Here is a 20578-nt window from a genome sequence, read left to right as displayed (position 1 = left end):
CACATGAAAATGGAAATGGCAAACTACTCCAATTTCTTTGCCTAATTGGACATAAGTGAATGACCAAACAACAACAAAAATACCTGATAATCCAAGACTCTTGGTATTGGGATAAAAAAAAACTGGAATATGGTTTGATAGACATTTAATGTCTTACACTATAAATGAAGATAAACTCCAAAAGGCTACATAATTTATACATAGAGAGTAACATCATAAACAAATCAAAGGAGCAAGAAAATAATTATAGAAAATTCAGATCTATGGTTAAGGAACTTTTGTTCATAACCAAACAAGGGCTGGAGAAAATCACAGAAAATAAAATGCACAAGGAAATGGAGCCAAGATGGTGGAGGAAAAAAAGGGACTCACCAGAGCTCTCTACAAAAAACACTCTAAACTCCTTTAATTAATGTCCAAAAATAAGTTGAGTGGCAGAAACCAAAAAAGGATGGCATGAAACAACTTTCCAATCCAAGACAACTCACCAGGTTGGTAGGAAAGGTCTTTTGCACCAGGGTGAGAGTACAGCACAATTCAGAGAGGGCCATACTGGTGCAAAGCAGACCCTATCAAACCAGGAGTAGACCTTGGAGGCAACTGAATCAGTGGCAACAGTGACAGTTTCCAGAACTTTCAGTAGCAAGATAATAAGAGGATTGAATAACTAGTCAGAAGGAAATAACAGATGTCCCTCTGTTGGCACAGGGAGTAGGATTCTGCTATACTGCCCTTGGTCTTAGCCCCAGGGTGAGAAGGATCACAAACACCCAGAGCTTGCAGTCTCAGGGGAGTAAAGGCTCTGATTACAGTTCCAGAGTGGGAAAGAGCACTTTTGGTGGCTCATGGACAGTACACAATACAAGAGAGTAATAAACATCTCTCCCTATCATACTTCAATAATATATCACAAAAAATACATGTTGTGACTGGGTTGGATTTAGACAAGAAATTCAGGGTGGATCCATTATTACTAAAACTGGAAGAACTGAAAGTTTACAGGTTCTTAGAATTACCTCTGAAAACAGCTGCATAAAAAACCCTAAAGCTTTGGATGGTACTCCCTTCATTCCAAAAGCAGAGCCCTATTTTGCCATAGAGTTAAAGGTTAAAGAATAGACTGGAAAATGAGCAATTACAGAAAAAGATCGTGGGTGTTTAGAAAGTTACCATAGTGACAAAGATCAAAACACAAACTCAGAAGACAACAAAGTCAAAACTCCTACATTCAAAATCTCAAAGAAAAATATAAATTGACCCCTAAAACAAGGAAAAGCTCAAAAAAATTTTAAAAATCAGTGGGAGAAACACAGAAAAAATGAGAAGAGAAATGAGAGTAATGAAAGAAAATCATGAAAAATACTGAAAATAGTTAAAAACATAATAGACCAAAGAGTAAAAGAGGCACAAAAATTCAATGAATGCCTTAAAAAGAAAATTGTCCAAATGGAAAAAAGTAATACTAAAATTTACTGAAGGGAAAAATTACTTAAAAAGCAGAATTGCTAAATGGAAAAAGAAGTATAAAGATTCAATGAAGAAAACTCCTTAAAAAGTAGAACTGGCAAAATGGAAAAGGAGGTATAAAAGCCCACCAAAGAAAATAATTCCTTAAAAATTAAAATTGGGCAAGTGTAAGCTAATGACTTTGTGAAATGTCAAGAAACAAGAAAATAAAATCACAGGAATGGAAAAAGTGGAAGAAATTGTAAATTATCTCATTGGAAAAAAAACAACTGACTTGGAAAATAGATCCATGAGAGATACTTTAAGAATTATTGAACTACCTGAAAGCCATGATAAAAAAAGATCTTAGACATCATCTTTCAAGAAATTATCAAGAAAAGCTGCTTCTATATTTTATAACTATTGGGTAAGATGGAAATTGAAGGAATTTACTGATCACCTTCTTAGAGAGATCGCAAAATGAAAATTCCCAAAAATATTCTAGGCAAATTCCACAGAGATCCCATGTCAAGGAGCAAATATTACAAGCATCCAGAAAGAAAAAAATGCAAGTTTCATGGAGCCTTAGTCAGAATAACACAAAGTTTAGCAGTTTGTACATTAAAGGATCAGAGGGCTTGGTGGATAATGTTCTAGAGGCAAAAGAGTTAGGATTGCAACCAAGAATCATCTACTCAGAAAATCTGAGTATAATCCTTCAGGGAGGAAATGGATATTAAATGATCTTGAGGATTTGTAAGCATTCTTGATGAAAATACCAGAGCTGAATAAGATGGAAAAGAAGCATAAAGAAGGAAATAAATCATAAGGGATTCAGTAAGATAAAGCTGTTCATATTCCTACATGGGAAAATACTTGTAACTTTTAAAATTTCCTCAAAATTAGGACAGTTAGAAGGAGTCTACATTAATAGAAGACACAGGTATGAGTTAAATATAGGATAGTTTTATCTAAAAAATGAAATTAATCAGTAAGAAAGAAGAATGCCCTGGGAGAAAGGAAAAGGTAGAAGTAGAATTATCTGACATAAAAGAGGCATTAAAATGTTTTAACAGTGAAAGCAAAGATGGGGGAAATGGTAAGGGTGGGGGAGAGCATACACCTTACTCACATCAGAATTGGCTCAAAGTAGGAATAACATACAAACTCAGTTGGACATAGACATCTATCTTACCATACAGGAAATTGGGAAGGAAAAGGAAGAAGAATGGGGGTAGGATTGATAGAATGGAGGGCAGATAGGGAAAGATAGAAGTCAGATGCAAAACACTTATTGAGAATGGACAAGGTGAAAGATGGAATAGAATAAATAAAGGAGGGAAGAAGGATAGAAGGAAATACATAGTAATCATTACTGTGAAAAATATTTTTATACCAAATTTTTCTGATAAAGACCTTTTTTATCAAATATATAGAAATTTATAGAAATAAGACCCATTTCTCAATTGATAAATGGTAAAAGGATTTGAGCTGGCAGTTTTCAGAAGAAATCAGAACTATCCACAGTTATATGGAAAAAAATCCCTCTAAATCACAATTATTTAGGAAAAAGCAATTCAAGACAACTTTGAAGTACTACCATGTACTTATCAGAATGGCTAATATGACAGAAAAGGAAAATGATAAATGTCAGAGGGGATATGAGAAAATTAAAATAAAAATACAATGTTGGTGAAGATGTATATAGATACAAACATTCTGGAGAGCAATTTGGAACTATGCCCCAAAGGGCTATAAAACCATGCATACCCTTTGACCTAGCAATACCATTATTAGATCTATATCTCAAAGAGATAAAAAAAAAAGCAAAAAAAATTTGTAGTAGCTTTTTAGTGGTGTCAAAGAATTGGAAATTTAGGAGAGGACCATCAATTGAGGGATTGCTGAACACATATATGTTGTATATGATATGATGAAATTCTCTTGAGTTATAAGAAATGATAAGCATGATGCTTTCAGAGAAACCTGGAAAGACTTACATGAACTGATGCAAAGTGAAAAGAGCAGAACAAGGAAAACATTGTACCTAGTAACAGCCATATTGTATGATGATATATTGTAAATAACAGCAATCCTCAGCAATTATCCTCAGTAATCTAAGGCAATTCTGAAGTAGAACCTGAATGTAGAATGAAGATATCTTTTCTTTACATTCTTTATTTAGGGTTTTTAAGAAATTTATCTGTGTTTTCTTTCACAGCATGACTTATATAGAAATGTGTTTTGCATAATTACATATGTATTACAGATATATAATATGGGGAAAAGGGAGGAAGAGAAAGAATTTCAAACTCAAAAAAAAGAAAAAATAAAATTTAAATCTTTTTTAAAACAAATTTTAGAATAAAATCTTTTTACATGTAATTGGGGAAAATAAAATTAATAAATTTTTAAAAAGATAAAATGAACAATTTAATTATATAAAATTAAAATTTTGGACAAACAAAATCAATGAGGTTCAAATTAAGAGGGAAGCAAGTAAACTGGGGAAACTTTGCAGTAAGTGTCCTTATAAGGAATTCATTTCCAAGCTCGCAAGAATAAGAATTATTCTCAAGTTAATAAATGATCAAGCATATGACTAAGCAGTTTTCTAAAGGAAATATCCAATCTAACAAGAGGCATATACAAAAAATATACCAAACCACTAATAATTAGAGAAATATGGATCAAATCAACTTTGGGTTTCCCCTAATGGGGATTGGCAACATTGACCAAAAAAGGGCACATTTCAAATGCTGGAGAGCCTGTGGACAAACAGGCATATTAATATACTATTGGTAGACTTTGTGAATTGGCTCAGTATTTTAGGAAATAATTTGGATCTATAATCAAAAAGTTATTAAACTGCAGCTAGTATTATGTCAACATATCAGAGATCAAAGAAGGAAACATGTATAACAATTCAGCAACTATTGGGGGGGTAGCAAAAAATTAGATCTAAGGTGATATCCATCAAGCGAAAAGTATATAAAAATTATGGGATATGAATATCTATGGAATACTGATGTGCTGTTAAGAAATTATGAAAAGGACATTTTCAGAAATATCTGACATTTGTATGAAATGACACAGTGATATGAGTAGAACTAGAACAATAATGACAACATTGTAAAGATAAACAACTTTGAAAGATTTAAGAACTTTGATCCACAAAATGACCTATCACAATTCCAGATGAAACATGCAATTTTATGTCCTATTTGAGCATGATCAATGTGAGAATTTGTTTTACTCAACTATGTTGAATGTTTTGGTTTTTTCCTAATGATTGGAAGGAGATAGAAGGCAGAAAAAATAAATTTTAGTTATTTGAAAAAAAAAATTATATTTTATAAGAAACTAAGAGACATAGTAGAGGGAGTAAAGCATTATAAACATGGGTGACAACTAAAGGACATAGAGACAGAAGATGAGGGACCTGTTAGCTGAATTACATATGGACCCAGGTGGCTAGATCATAAGATTATAAGAATTCATGGGGAAGATAATACAGATAGGCTGAAAGGTAGGGACAGTCCAGATTAGGAAGAACTTTAGATGACAAATAAAGGATTTTACATTTGATCCTGAAGATAATGAAATACACTCAAGAAAGTTCCTTGAAGGAAAGGCACGGCAATAAAATGGTCCAGACCTAAATTTAAAGAAAAAAATTTACTTTAGCAGCTGACTGGAAGATTGACCGAAGTGGGGAGAGATTTGAGGCAGAGAAACCTTTAGAAAGCTTTTGTACTTGTACCAGAGAGAAAAGGTAAGAATATGAATTAGGGGTTTGGTTGTTTTTGTAGAAAAGGAGAGATGCATCTGAGAAGAGCTATGAAGGTAAAAATAACAAGATCTTTTTTCCTATGAATTAGATATGGGGGTGAGAGTGAGGAGTCAAGATGACCTGAGTTTGTGAGCCTGAGTGACTGAGGGGATGATGGTGCCCTCCAAAGTAAAATGAAAGTTCAGAAGAGGAAAGAGTACTGGTTGTAGAAAGATGAGTTTTATTTTAGACATGTTGAATATGAGCTATCCAAGAAGCAGCTGTGTGTGACTACATGAGTAACTATAGCTTAACAGAGAGACTAGAGCTGGATATATAAATCATATGCACAGAAATTGTAAAGGAACAAGTCAATTCTCCGAGAGCCTCCACAGTTGTGCCTCATAGCATCTGAAGAAATTGCAGGGGAGCCTTTGCTGACACAGGTGTTGTGGACTGGGAATGAAATAAATTGGAGGCAGAGGGAAGAAGAGAGAGATCAGACAACACAATGGTCTCTCAGAGAGGTCAGAGAACAGCAACTGCCTCTCAGTTTCCTTGTATCATCCTCTCGCAAGAGGAGATCCATTCTGTGTTGGATCTCCATCAGTCACTCTCATGTATTCCAACAGCTGCAGTGAATTCCAGTAGAAATGATCATTGAACCTATGGGAGCCAATAAGAACTCCAACTTAGATTGTTTATATCACAAGATGAAGGGATGCCAGAACAGAAGCTTTGGAGAAATTTAGTGAGTATGGCGTGGATGAAAAAAAAATCAATGTCATGAAAATCTAAAGAGGAGAGACTATCCAGGAGGAGGAGTTCAGCAGTACCATGAGTCATCAGGCTAAAGAAAAGGCTATTAGATATGGACATTAAGACATGACTGGTAACTCGAAAGAAGATATTTTCAGTTGTGAAGATTAGAAGCCAGATTGCAGAGGGTCTAAAATAGAGAGGGGAAAGGAATGGAGCTCTGAACCAACTATAAGCAGCTTTCTCAAGGACTTTGAACATGAAAGGAAGGACAAATATAGGATAGTTATTGTAATCACATTAGGTGAGGGTTTTAGGGATGAAAAAATAAGGCATATTTGTAGGCAGAAGTGTAGAATTCAATAGATATAAAAGTACTGAAGGTAAAGAAGAGGAGAAATGATAGTGAGAATGATTTGCTAGAGAAATCAGGAAGAGATGAGATCACAGGCAGAAGCAGAAGCATTTCTTTGTTAAGCAGAGGAACGCTTCTTAATCTGAGAGGAAATAGCAGGGAGAGATATTTTAGTAATGAACAATGAGGAAGAGTAGGCATAATATAGTAGAGAACAAAGATTTTCAAGGTTGAATCTGACATGCATGTTTAGTCTTTAAACTAGCAAAAACAGACATGAAAATATTTGCATTTTTCTATGTCTTTAATTCACTTAGGCACAATTTAAAAGAATAATACAGAATCTTTCCTTACCTAAATGCTTCATGAGGCAGAGAGGAAAAACAATAATAGTAGTAACTAATATAACAAGGACCCGATCATCCACATACCATGCTCTGTAAAATATTTTAAATATCAAAAAATATATACTCATTTTGTTAGTTTATTTCACTCAAATAACAATTTCATAACATATTTCCTTTTCCATGACTTCAGACTTTTATATAATTTTACTTTGCTAATAGTCTTTTTTCTTTCCCACTGTTTGAAATATAGCATTCATTTTGAGTTATTGAAATGACTTCAAAATTGAATGCACACATCAAATTCAGTCAGATTATAAGACATACTATCAATAATAGAAAGAAAATGCTTTTGGCAAATTTGGTTTGATTTTGTAAAGCTAATATCATAAAATTTTATGAGAGGTAGTTATTTATTTCCTGCTTTCCTATATTTAACATGTTACTATAAGAACAAGAGGCTTGGGACTAAAGGCTTCTGTGATTTTTGCTTGAAGGAAAATAGGGAAAAAAACATCTGAAAAAGAGAATTGCTAAACAAAATGGAACCAAAGTGACATGTAGGTCAGATGAGTCTAAGATTACTTGATTTTTTTTTAGGAAGGTCCAGATCATATAAAATAGTCATTCCTAGCATGCAGTGACTTTTCTTCAACAATGTTTTGAATTCTATTTTTGCAAGTCTGTTGAAAATATTACAGTAAATTTCAAGTAAACCAGTTGTAGGTTTCAGTAAAATTCCAATAGCATTCCTGTATTGATGTTAAGTGAGTTTTCATCTACCAAACTTTTTAAGTTTTCTACCTGAGCATCTCTCTTTTTCCCCTTTTTCTCATACCAAAAAAAGTTCAGTAAACTAGGATTTTATTAAAAATTCTGATTAGTTAACATATAAATTTTAAATTAGAATAGAAAAAAATATTCTTTTAACTTACGAAAATTCTTCTTCCTCTCCCATAAGAACTTTCATTACACAGGGTAGTTCATTTTTTATTATAAAAAGGTAAGTCAGAATGCCTAAGGAGGAAAATAAGAACATTTTTTAAAGAAAGGAGACATTGTAGTTCATCTTGAAAGCCATACAAAAGCCAAGACAAAAGTTGATGTATTAAGATACAAAAACAATTTTAGATATCCTGGCAATTTTGTTATCTATAAGGAAAAGATGAAACTAGTCTATACTATATATCACAAATAATTTTAGCTAAAAGGAAAGGTCATATTCTAATTTTCTCACATTAAATTGATGAGGACACCCAAACACAACTATTCAAAAGAAAAATATTTGTAATCATTCCACTTAAAAGTGTGTACAGAAACATGCTTGTCAAGGCAAGGAGACAAGGGGTGAAGATTGTATTGCATTTACCTCCCAAGGTCTGGAGAAAGGTGGTTCCAAATACTGTATACTTTCCTTTGAAGCCAAAGGCTCTCTCACCCATTTTTTCATAATTCAAACATCCTGTATGAATTTAAGGAAAAATTAAAAAGTGACAAAAGTTATAAAATCATAATACCCAAGATCCAGATTACTTTAGTCTTGTTAGTCCTGTCCTGTCAAAATCAGTGTTCTGGGTTGTTCTAAGGATGAAGGAAGCATTGTTTCAAAATATCCTTATTAAAAATCAATCATCATTTCTTTTTTGATTTGATTGTAAAAATATATAAAATGATCCAATAGATCACATAGCTTATTTTTAATTTTTTCAAATAAGCAGAGTTCTATTTTGGACATTCTTAGACCCAGTCTAAGTAATAATGAAATAAGAACGGATGCAATTATACTGATAACTCTCTCTTTTCTGGTCACTTCCTCTTCATTCCAAAAGTATCTTGCTTTAAATAGCTCAGATAATCAAGCTCAGAATTTTTTTTTTTGCCTTGACTGAAGTAATTGAAGTTGTATAGAATTGGATTTTATGTGTCTTTCTCTTTATTTCATTATGTCAAGCACCATGCTTAATAAATAAAATAATTTGCTTGGAGTGCTCATAGAAGTCATGGCAATAGGAATCAGATAATTTTGATAATGATCTCAGTTTTAAAATAGCTATCAAAAAACTGAGGAAGACAAAATTAAAGTAGAATAATCTCCAATTGAGAAAAATAAGCCTAATGGAAAGTTCCCTTTAAATAATACTTCTCACTTTCTTTATGAACTGAAATAAATGCAATTGATATTGCATTTTGCCTTAGCCCCAAGTGAACACCAAAGGAGTTTCTTGACTGCTATCCCAATTTCTACATAATCAGGTTGCTGAAAGGGCAAAAGGAAATTTGGCTAACAATATCATCATGAAAATCTTTCCCTTCTGATCTTCAATTTAACTAAATTTCATTTTGTCTCAATTTACCTGTTGCCTCTGAACATATCAACATAAGATGGATTGAATAACTAGTCAGAAGTGATACTATAATAAAAAGGAACCTAAAACAAGGAGAAAAAAAGTTATAATTAGTTAAAAAGAAAAATCTTTGGAATTGGACTTTTAGACAAACAAAAGTTTAGTTAAATGGAGAGAATCATTTTGCTAAGGAATGCAAAGTTTATAGTCAATTATTCATCTCCTCTTTGAAAAATCTACATTAAGAATGTTTTTTTTTAAATATGTATTTTAAATGTTTTAAAATGATTCTGCTAATCAGAACCCACAGAACTATAAAAACTTTGGTCAGTTCAAAGTCTTAATTCTTTCCTTGGATTTATACAGATAATTATTAAACAACATTATAAAAAAAGATTTTATGTTTTAAATATGGATTTGTGTTTCATATTTTAAACAGGATATGGGAGCAAGGGGGAATGAGGACTCTTAAAACCAATGATATATCATGTTAACTAGGGGGAAAAAAACCCCAACCCTACTCCTCTGAGTCTTAGTTTCCCCATTTTGCAAGTTGAAAAGCTTAAACTTGATCACTTAATGCTAGTTTCTTCTAATTATAAGATTGTATAATTATTTTTTGAGTATGTATACTGGGAGCATAGAGAAGTTTGTTGTTTTTAAACCTCTAGTTTCTTTGTACTAATGACTAATTAGCCATATCACTAGTGTTAGAATCCTAATATTCATGTAAAATAAAAAGGATTATCTGAACAGTTACATTAGTGGTTTTGTAGTATTTTTTATTAATGTTTTTCATTACCCTCTTTTGTGTGATTTTATTCAATTAGCTTTTGTATCTCCTTTTTTGAGTTGATTAATTCTACTTTGCAAGGTATTGTTTTCTTCAGTGGATTTTTTTTTCATTTGACCTATTTTTTTTTTTTTTTAAGGAATTGATTTCTTTAGTGGATTTTTTTTTTTAATTTGGCCAGTTGTATTTTTTAGGAAACTGTTTTCTTCAGTCAATTTTTTTTCCTTCCTTTTTCAAGCTGATTTACTCTTTCTCATGTTACTACTCATTTCTTTTATCATTTTTTTCTTCTACCTTTCTTAATTTGCATTTCATGAGCACTTCCAAGAAATCTCTTTGGGCTTGGGATCTATGCATATTACTCTTTGAGATTTCCTTTGTGGGCATTTTGTCCTCATCTGAGTTGGTGTTTTGATCTTCCCTGTCACAAAAATAACTTTCTATGGTTAAGGTTCTTTTCTACTTCTAACTCTTTAGTTTCCTTTCCTTTTTAAATTTCCTCTTTGTACCTTTTATGATCTAACTTTGTTCCAGAGCTACAGTGAGTGCTGTCCCAAGCTTTTTGTGCACCTCTGAGCCTTGGCTTTGATCACAGGGGCCCCTTGGGTTTGGTGTCTCAGTCACAGCAGAGGGTAATGTTCTTTCCAGGAAACAGCTTAGAAATTGCCTTCTGAGTTAGGGCTAGAAGCTTCCCCACTGGTATGTTCTGCTACTGAGCCAGAACTAAGAATTTCAGTTGCTGATCTTCTGTGATTAAGATCCTTTCATTGACTTTCCAAGAGTCCGTATAACCTGGGCTAAACATTCTTTTCATCCCAGTAAAACTAACCTTTCTTGAAGTTTTTCCAGTTTATTTTGAGCTGGAAAGTGTTTCCATTCCATCAGACTCTATTCAGATGTTTGGTTTCATGTGGTTTTAGAAGGAAACTGGGAGAGCTCAATCAGTTTCCTGGCTTCACTCTTCCATCTTGGTTAATAACAAAGTTCTCATTACCCTCTTTTGAAGAAAAGATTATTTACTTGAAATGCTTAGCAATAAAGTTAAAGCTGAGATAAAAAATGTTCAAAAAGATATATAGTTGCCTTCTATTTTTGATTTTTTTAAATAGAAAGCTTAGGAAAATCTACTTATTAATAAGAGAGTAAAAAAAAAAAACTTTGACACATTATTGCTGTAGATTCCATCCACTTAATGAAAACAAATGTTCAAAGCACAACATATCACTGTCTCCAATTTTATTTTAAGAGTTCCAAGGATGAAGTTAGCAGAGCAGTGAAGCCAGGAAGATGCTGGAGCTCTCCCAGTTTTCCTCAAGAACCACGTGAAATTAAGCCTCTGAACAGAGTCTGATGGAATGGAATCACTCTCTAGCTCAAGACAGATTGGAAGGACTTTAAGAAAGGTCAGTCTTACTGGAATGAAAGAGGTGTTCAGCCCAGCTTAGTCAGTGTCCCAAAAAGTCAGTGAGAGGTTCTTAATCACAGCAGATAAACAACTGAGACACTTAGTCCTGGATCAGCAGCAGAGCATACCAGTAGGGCAGTCTCCAGTCCCATATCAGAAGGCAAATTCTGGGAAACCCGGTGGTTTCCTAGAAAGAGCAGGTAGGACTACCCTCTGTGGTGAGCCAGATACAAAACACAAGGGGCCCCTGTGCTTAAAGCCAAGGCTCAGAGGGAGCACAGGAAGCTTGTGATGACACCTTCTGTACCTCAGGAGAGAGATTAACTTCAGAAGTCACAAAATAGGAAGAAAGAAAGAAAATGAGCAAGAAACAGAAAAAAAAACTTTAACTATAGAAAGCTAAGAAGATGACAAGGAAGATCAAAACACCAATTCAGACAAAGGATAAAATCTCAAAGATGAAACCTCAAAGAGTGATATGAATTGATTTCAAGAGCAAAGAGACCTTGGAAATGCTCATAAAAGACTTCAAAAGGCCAATAAAAGAAGTAGATAAAAAATGAGAAAAAGAAATGAGGGTTATGTAAGAGAGTCAACAGCTTGGAAAGAGCCTGAAGAAATCAATTCCTTAAACACAATTGGCCAAATGCAAAAAAAAAAAATCCACTAAAGAAAATCATTAAACACAACAGACTAAATTTTAAAAAATCCACCAAAGAAATAAACTCCAATTTCATTTTAAGTAACTAAAAATGTCTTTATTATTTTAATAAAATATTTAAAATTTGACATCTTTGCTGGAAATGCTCACCTTCTTCCTTACCCTTGAGTTCTAGAACAATAAGGGACAGGGCTTTCCAGCTCCAATGGCACTATTCAGGTCGCTGAAATATAAGTTTGTTATATTATAACAAATTTAACCCAGAATTTGCCTTCTGAGCTGAGATTGTAAGCTGTCTCATTGACCTGTTCTGCTACTAAACCAGGACTGAGGTTCTCAGTTGCTCATTTGCTATGTTTAAGATCCTCTCAGTGACTTTCCCAGACACCATCTGAGCAAAAGGCACCTTTGCTGTCTGTTTCTCCCCAGTTTCATTGCTTTTCCAGTTATTTCCTACAGAAATCTCATTTGAGTTTTAGATTTATGAAAGTATTTGTAGGCAGTAAGGAAGCAATCAAGAGAAAGAGAAGCAGAGTTTGGCCTTTATTCCTACTTCCTGCACATTATCAGGCCCATCCCTGCTAGATACAGGACACCTTCTTTTCTTGGTGAGCAACTAAAAGCCTCAATTCAGGCCCTGTGCTGTAAGATTCTATGATTTTATTCCTATTGTCCTCAAACAAAATCTATATCTTTATGTTTGTCTTGTATGAAAAAAAAATGATTAACTCTGATTTTTCCTTAGATTTCCTTATTCTGAGGTTCTTTGTTGAGTAGCTCTGGGAGAGACCTGGGCTATAGTGTTACCTCCACTGTTTAAAAAAAAAAGTATCTTGCCTTCATGCCTATATGAGTTGGGATTTGCTAACATTTGCCATTCTCTCCTATAGTCACAGTTGTATGTCACTTTTCTTCATGGTAAACTAGCACCATCACATTTTAAGAATAAAGCTTTCTTTTAAGAGAAAAGATCCAAGCACATTCATTTTCATCAACTAACATTTCAAACTAATTTTCATTAGTTTATTCAATCTCAAGATCTCTTTGTCCCTTTGAGACTGTGTGACAGTTTTTTTTGAAACTAGATATTACCCAAATTATTGCCATTACTAAATGAAAGACTGGATTCCCCAAATCAGTCATTAGTGGCTCAAAATCAGCTTAGAAATAGATCTCCAGTTGAGTGCCCTTGGGATCTATTTGGATCCACTATATTTGTTATTTTATTAATTCCTAAAAACCCAAATTGTATTCATATCAGATTTTTTGTCTGGACGTGTGATTTTGTTGAGGAGAGGAATTCAATGTAGAAATTTTCTACATTAATGAAGATGTGATTCTTAAGCTATAATTTATAGGCTTAGAGATTTGACTGGAGTTCTCAGAGGTTTGAGTTACTTGTTTGAACCTCACATTTCTAGTGTTGTAGACAAGATTTTAATCTAGTTTTTTTCTAAAACTAACTTAGGTTCTTTATAATGTCACACTGCCTCTAAATTAATATATAATAGGAATAAATATAAAGGTTTCTTACCCCTTGGTTCAGAAAAATCAACTTCAAAAGTACAAGAAGTAGGCAGCACAATTTGACATTATTATTGTTATTTTTGCTGATACAATTGGGGTTAAGTGACTTCCCAGGGTCACTCAGATAGGAAATAAGTTTCTGAGACTAGATTTGAACTCAGGTCCTCCTTACTTCAGGGCTGGTGCTCTATCTACTGTACTACCTACTTGTCCTAATTAGACATTATTCTTTAAAAAGATGTAGGGACTTTAATGGTTTAATAAATAATCAATATGAGTTTGATATAGAAGACCAAAATATTAATGTGACCTTGGTTTTAAAAATGAACTAGCTTACAATAAAAAGGAAGCTGTAATCCCAATGCAGTTTTGTGTTCAGTTCTAGGTACCATGTTTTAGGGGAGAAAATCCTGACTAGTAGTATGAAGTAGGTAATCAGAAGGAATCAGAAAGTCCTGAATTTAAATTGCTTCAGACACTTAATATTTCCTAGCTGTGTGACTCTAAGCAAGTCATTTAACCCCAATTACCTTGCAAAACAAATTAAGAAAGGTAGTCTGGATGGTAAATGGCTTAGGATCTTGTGAACTGATAGAAGGAAAACTTCCTAACAATTAAAATATGGAATTGGAGAGAGAGAGAGAGAGAAAGAGAGAGAGAGAGAGAGAGAGAGAGAGAGAGAGAGAGAGAGAGAGAGAGAGAGAGAGAGAGAGAGAGAGAGAGAGAGAGAGAGAGGGAGAGAGATGTTTTGGAAGTTTGGGTTGAATTAGATGTTCCTTCCAACTACAAAATTCTGTGATTTTGTGATCTCTTTTTATTACAAAACACTCATTTAATAAATCCACCTTTCAAATTCTAAAAATATTTGCTACTATAATGAAGTCTAGATATTAGTGATTTAGCTATTATAGGGAATGAAGTCTAGATATTATTAAAATTGTTTAAAATTGTTTAGAGGAAATTTTTTGAAAGAAGCAATTTAATACAATGGATACATTTAGAGGACAGAGTGAGAGGACTATAGAAATATAACACATTGATTAAAATTAACATCTGTTTCCATTTTGGACATAAATATATAAATTTGTTGTACAACTAAACAGATGATACTTTTATTGAATATGCTCAGTTGGCCTGCTCAAAAGCCAGAAAAACAATTAGGTAGTAGACAAGTTGTTGTTCTTTATGGCAAGCAATAGAGGGAGTGTGTATACTTAAAATTGCCCATGCCAGTGACACCCAATGGATCCCAAAACACACACACACACACACACACACACACACACACACACATACACACACACACATACATACACACTTTCCTCTGGCAAAAATTTTGGGAATAAAATAGAGAAATAAAAAATGTAATTGCATAAGCTGTTAAAAGCAACAAACTCCACACATAATATTCATGTGTTTGTATATGCTTTTTTCAAATAACTCATTATCCCAAAAAAAGAAAAGAAAAGAAATTGGATAAGCCATAAATGAGCTCTCAAGACCAGAAGAATTTGCAAATGAATTCAAACATTTGGAAGAATATTTAGTTCCAATATAACATAAGCTTTTTGAAATAATCAGAAGAGATCTTATCTAATGCTTTTTCTGATACAAATATGATCTTAATACCTATACTTGCAAGAGTCAGAATAGAAGAAAAACTATAGACCAATATTTCTAATGAATATTGGTGCTTATTTTTTATTTGAATATTATGTTTTTAATGCATAAACACTTAAAATATTTTATTTCCAAATTATTTCTATGTCCCTATTCCTTTCCTACCCATTGAGAAGGCAAGAAAAACAAAACTCATTACACACACACACACACACACACACACACACAGACTTGAAAAATACATTTCCACATGAGCTATATAAAATTTTTCTGTCTATATATACTTTATTCTACACTCTGAGTCCATTAGTTCTTTTTTTGCTATGAGACAGAATGTTTCATCATGAAATCATAGTTGGTCATTGTGTGATTCAGAGAGAATGAATCTTTGAAAATTGATTACTTTTATAATATTAGTTATTGTTTAAATTATTTTCAAGGTTATGCTCCCTTCATTTTGAATTAGTTCATAGAGAATTCCCAGAATTTTCTAAACCATACTCTTCATTTTTCAGCACATTATTCTATCATATTCAGATACCATAACTTATTTAATCATTTCCCAAGTGATAGGTGTCATTCCAGTTTCTGATTCTTGACCACCACAAAAAGATATGCTATATATTTTCCTCTTTGGAAAATCTCTTCGGGATATAGATCTATTAAAAGCATTGCTGAGTAAAAAAGTAGGCATGGTTTAATAGCTTCTTGGGCATAGTTCCAAATTGCTTTCCCAATGATTAGACCAGTTTACAGTTCCACTAATAGTATATTGGTATAGTGAATTTCCTAAAACCCCTCCTGTATTTATCAGTTTCTTTTCTGTCATCTTAGCCAATCTTATAGGTAGTGCTCAGAGTTGTTTTAGTTTGCATAATTATCAGTGATTTAAAGGATTTTTAGAAATATGGCTATTGAGAGCTTTTATTTCTTCCTTTGAAAACTACCTATTCATATCCTTTGACCATTTATCAATAAGGAATGGCTCTTTTATTATTTGACTTAGTTCTGTATATATTTAAGAAGTGAGACCTTTATAAAATTGCTATTAGGGTTTTATCCAGTTTCTTGTTTTTCTCCTAATTTTGATTCCATTGGCTGTTTGTGAAAAGCAGGCCTTTATAAGACACCTATTATATTCTCTCCATCCTCCTTTCTCCATTTATCCTTTTTATTCTGAACTTTTTCAAAAGTTTTACTTCTGACCACTGTTTCCCCCATTCAGCTGTGCCTCATTTCATATGATTTATTTCATATGAAAAAAATCTCATTTAGTCATAAATTCTTCTATTCATAGATATGAAATACAATTTCTTTAATGCTGTAAAAATTATCTTTTAGAGTTTATGTTGATTTACATTGTAAGATATTAGTCTGTGCCTATTATCAGCTAGATAACTCTTTAATTTCCCCAGTGTTTTACATTGTGAATTTATACCCCAATAGCTGATATCTTTTGGTTTGATAAATATTACGTAAATATACTCATTTGTTTCTAATTGGTTCCACTGATCAAATCCTCAATATCTTAACTCAGTTCCAAATTGTTTTGACAATTTTAGTTTTATAGTAAATGTTTATATCTGGTATCCCCTTTTTTCTCTTTTCTTTTCATCAATTTCCTTGATATTGACTTTTCTTTCCTCCAGATAACTGTTTTAATTATATTTCCTAGTCCTATAAAGTAATTCTTTGACATTTTATTGGTAAATTAGCTAATAAGTAAATTAATTTAGGTAGTATCAGTTTAATTATATTGAGTGAATATTTCTTAAGATATTTAAATCTTTGAGAAATATTTTGTAATTTTGTTCATTGGTTACTGTGAATCTCTTGTCAAGTAGACTCCTAAGGTCCAGTTATTTGATCTATTGCTCTATTGTATTTTTTTGTTTTTTAATTCTCCCCTTCCTTTATTACCTCTCCCTTTGCTTGAGAAGGCAAGCAATTTTAAAAAAGTTTAAAACCTCCACTATAGTTTCTTTTCTATAGAGATGTATGTCATTTTTGGCATTATCTTATATCATTGTATTGCTGAGCATAACTAAATTAATAAAAGTTGATTATCATATGATATTGCTATTACTTTATACAAGCTTCTCTGGTTTTTCTCACTTCACTTTGCATCGATTCATATATGTCTTCCAAGATTTCTCTGAAAGCCTTCTACTCATCATTTCTTATAGCACAGTAGTATTCTAGCACAATCATATACTGCAACTTGTTTGGGTATTTCCCAAATGATAGGCATCTATTCAAGTTCAAATTCTTTACCATCACAAAAAGTACTACTATAAATATTGTGTGTGTGTGTGTGTGTGTGTGTGTGTGTGTATGTATGTAGGTGTGTATTTTCTTTTTCTTTTATCCCTATGGAATACAGAACTAGTGGTAGTATTACTGAGTCAAAGGCAGTTTGATAGTTCTTTGGGCATAATTCTAAATTGCTCTTCAGAATGGCTAGATCTGTTCACAATGCCATCAACAATGCATTAATGATCCAATTTTGCCACCTGTGAAGTGGTACCTCAAAATTGTTTTAATTTGCATTTCTCTACTCAATAATGATTTAGAGCATTTTTATTTAACTATAGATTACTTTGATTTCATTTATTTAAAAATTGGCTGTTCATATCCTTTTATGGTTATCAATTGTGGAATAGCTGGTAATCTTATAAAATTCACTTAGTTTTTCATATAGTTAAAAATGAGGCCTTTATCAAGAGAAACTAGGTATAATGGTTTAACAATTATGATCACTGTGTATTTCTCTCCATCTTCCTTTCTCCATTTTTCCTTTTTATTCTGAACTTTTTCAAAAGTTTTACTTCTGACCACTGTTTCCCCTAGTCAGCTGTGCCTTATATCAGCTCCTCCCTTTTCCTATCCCTTTCCTCTTCTACTCCCCTATAGTGTAAAATAAATTTCTATATCCAACTGAGTATGTAATTCGCTCTTTGAGCCAATAACTATGACAGTAAAGTTCAAGCATTCCCCAAAAACCATCTTTACCCATCTTCCCTTCCACTGTAACACCTCTTTGATTTATTCTGAAAACTGCCTGTTTATATACTTTTGATTATTTATCAATTGGGGAATGACTTATATTCTTATAAATTTGATTCAGTTATCTACATATTTTTTAAAAAGAGGCCTTTACAAGACACCTATTATATTCTCTCCACCCAGTTTCTTGCTTTTCTTCTAATCTTGGCAGCATTAGTTTTGTTCATGTAAAAACATTAATAAAATTATCCAGTTTACATTTTGTAATGCTCTCTATTTGTTACTTGGTCATAAATTCTTCCCTTTTCTAGATCTGATTGGTAAAATTTTCCATGCTTTCCTAATTTGCTTATGATATTACCTTTTATTTCTAAATAAATTATATAATATGGTATGAGATTCTAGTCTATGACTAGTTTCTGCCAAACTTCTTTCCAGCAATTTTTGTCAAATACTGATTTGTTGCAAAAGCTTGGATTATGTTATCAAAAACTAGATTACTATGGCCATTTACTATTGTATGTTTTAAAAAACATTTTATATAGTATTAGAATTGTTTTTTTAAATGTTTGGATAGAATTCTCTTAATGCAACCATTTGGCCTTGGGAAAAGGGGTTTCAGTAGGGAACTTATTAATGGCTTATTCAATTTTAAAAGATAAGGTTACTTAAGCATTCTACTTCCTATTCTGTTGATCTGGGCAATTTATATTTTTGTAAATATTCATTTATTTCACTTAGATTGTTGGATTTGTTAACATAAAGTTGGATAAAATAGCCCTCAAATTTTGCTTTATTTTTCTCTTCATTGGTGGTAAATTCACCCTTTTTATTTTTGATATGGTAATTTGTTTTTCCTTTTTTTAAAAATCAAATTAAACAATAGTTTGTTTATTTTATCTTTTTTTCATAAAACAAGCTCTTACTTTTATTAATTCAATAATTTTATTTTCAATTTTATTAATCTCTCCTTTAATGTTCAAGATTTTTATGTTGATGTTTAATTGGGGATTTTTATAGTTCTTTTAGTTGTATGCCCCATTCATTGATCAGCTCTTTCCCAATTTTACTGATGTAAGAGTTTAGAGATATAAAAATTTCCCTAAGTATTTCTGTAGCTACATCCCTATGAATGTTGGGATGCTGTCTCATTTATGTCATTCTTTTTAATGAGATTAGATTTTAGTTTTAGATTATTTACTTTCCAATTAAATTTGTATCTATCTTTCCATGATCTTTTATTAAAAAGTTTTTATTGCATTATTGTTTGCATATAATATTTCTGCCTTTTTGCATTTGCTTATGACGTTTTTGTGCCCTAATAGATGCTAAATTTTTTGTGTAAGTTCCATGCACTACTAAAAAAAGGTATATTCTTTCCTCTCTCTATTCAGTTTCCCCCAGAAATTCATCATATTTAACTTTTCTAAAACTTTAATCATCTCCTTAACTTCTTGCTTATTTTTTTTTTAGTTAGATTCATCTAGTTCTTATAGGGGAAAGTTGAGGTCCCCTCCTAGTATAATTTTGTTTATTTCCTCTTATAGTTTTATTTCTTCTTTTAAAATATGTCTGCTATGAAATTCAGTGCATATATGATTTGGATTGATAGATTACTTCATTGTCTATAGTACCTTTGAGCAAGATGTTGTTTCCTTTATCTCTTTTAGCTTTATTTTTGCTTTGTCTAAGATTATGATTATTACCCCTGTTTTATTTTTCTTCATCTGAAGCATAGCAGACTGTTTCAGCCCCTTTTTCTTTACCCTTTATCTCTCTGCTTTCAAATGTTTTTCTTGTAAATATTATTGAATGCATCCTGCTATTCATTTTTATTTTGTAAGTTCAATCCATTCACATTCATATTATGATTCAGTATATTTCCTTCCATTTTATTTTTCCTGTTTACTCTTCTGCGTGTTTCTTTCTCTGTGTTTCTCTGTCTCTCTGTCTGTCTCCATCAGTCTGTCTCTCTTTCAATCCTGTCCCTCCTAAAAGCATTTTTCTTTTGACTATGATCTCCCCTAATCTGCCCTCCTTTCTATCAGTTCCTGTCTCCTTTCTGTGTACATCCCCTTTATTACTTTCCTATAGGTAAGATAGATTTCTATACATAAATGATTATGTGTGTTATTCCTTTTTGAATCAATTCCAATGAGAAAAATGTTCAAGAAATGCCCACCTACTTCCATTTTTTCTCCACCATGATAGTGGTTTTTTTTTTGCTATCTCTTCTTCCAGTGAAATCTTTTTTCTCATGCTTAATTTTTATTTTATGGATATCATTATACCCACATCCTCTATATTTCTTTTTCTGACTGCCCTAATAATGACACAATTCTTAAAAGTTACAAGTATCATCTTCCTATGTAAAGATACACACAATTTAATCTTGTTGTATCCCTTTTATTTTCTCTTTTCTCTTTACCTTATGTTTTTCTCGAGTATTGTATTTGAAAATGAAGTTTTATGCTCACTTCAATCTTCTTCTCATCAATGATTAAAAGTTCTCTAAGTCATTGAATATCTATTTCTCCCTGAATTT

General features: G+C 32.3%; 1 protein-coding gene across 1 annotated transcript in view; it reads right to left on the bottom strand.

The window, feature by feature from the left end:
• Positions 1 to 20578, bottom strand: part of LOC141543747 (sodium-coupled neutral amino acid symporter 1-like) — a 72452-nt gene that overhangs the window by 39195 nt on the left and 12679 nt on the right. Inside the window, exons 4-7 of the mRNA XM_074269451.1 lie at positions 9031 to 9104; positions 8046 to 8138; positions 7612 to 7693; positions 6687 to 6769 (exon numbers count right to left, since the gene is read on the bottom strand). Coding sequence (XP_074125552.1) covers positions 6687 to 6769; positions 7612 to 7693; positions 8046 to 8138; positions 9031 to 9104 — 332 coding nt within the window. The remainder of the gene's footprint in view (positions 1 to 6686; positions 6770 to 7611; positions 7694 to 8045; positions 8139 to 9030; positions 9105 to 20578) is intronic.

This window comes from Sminthopsis crassicaudata, chromosome 5 (genome assembly GCF_048593235.1).
Source record: "Sminthopsis crassicaudata isolate SCR6 chromosome 5, ASM4859323v1, whole genome shotgun sequence".
NCBI classification, from domain to species: Eukaryota; Metazoa; Chordata; class Mammalia; order Dasyuromorphia; family Dasyuridae; genus Sminthopsis; species Sminthopsis crassicaudata.
This window is presented reverse-complemented; position numbering and strand designations above follow the sequence as displayed.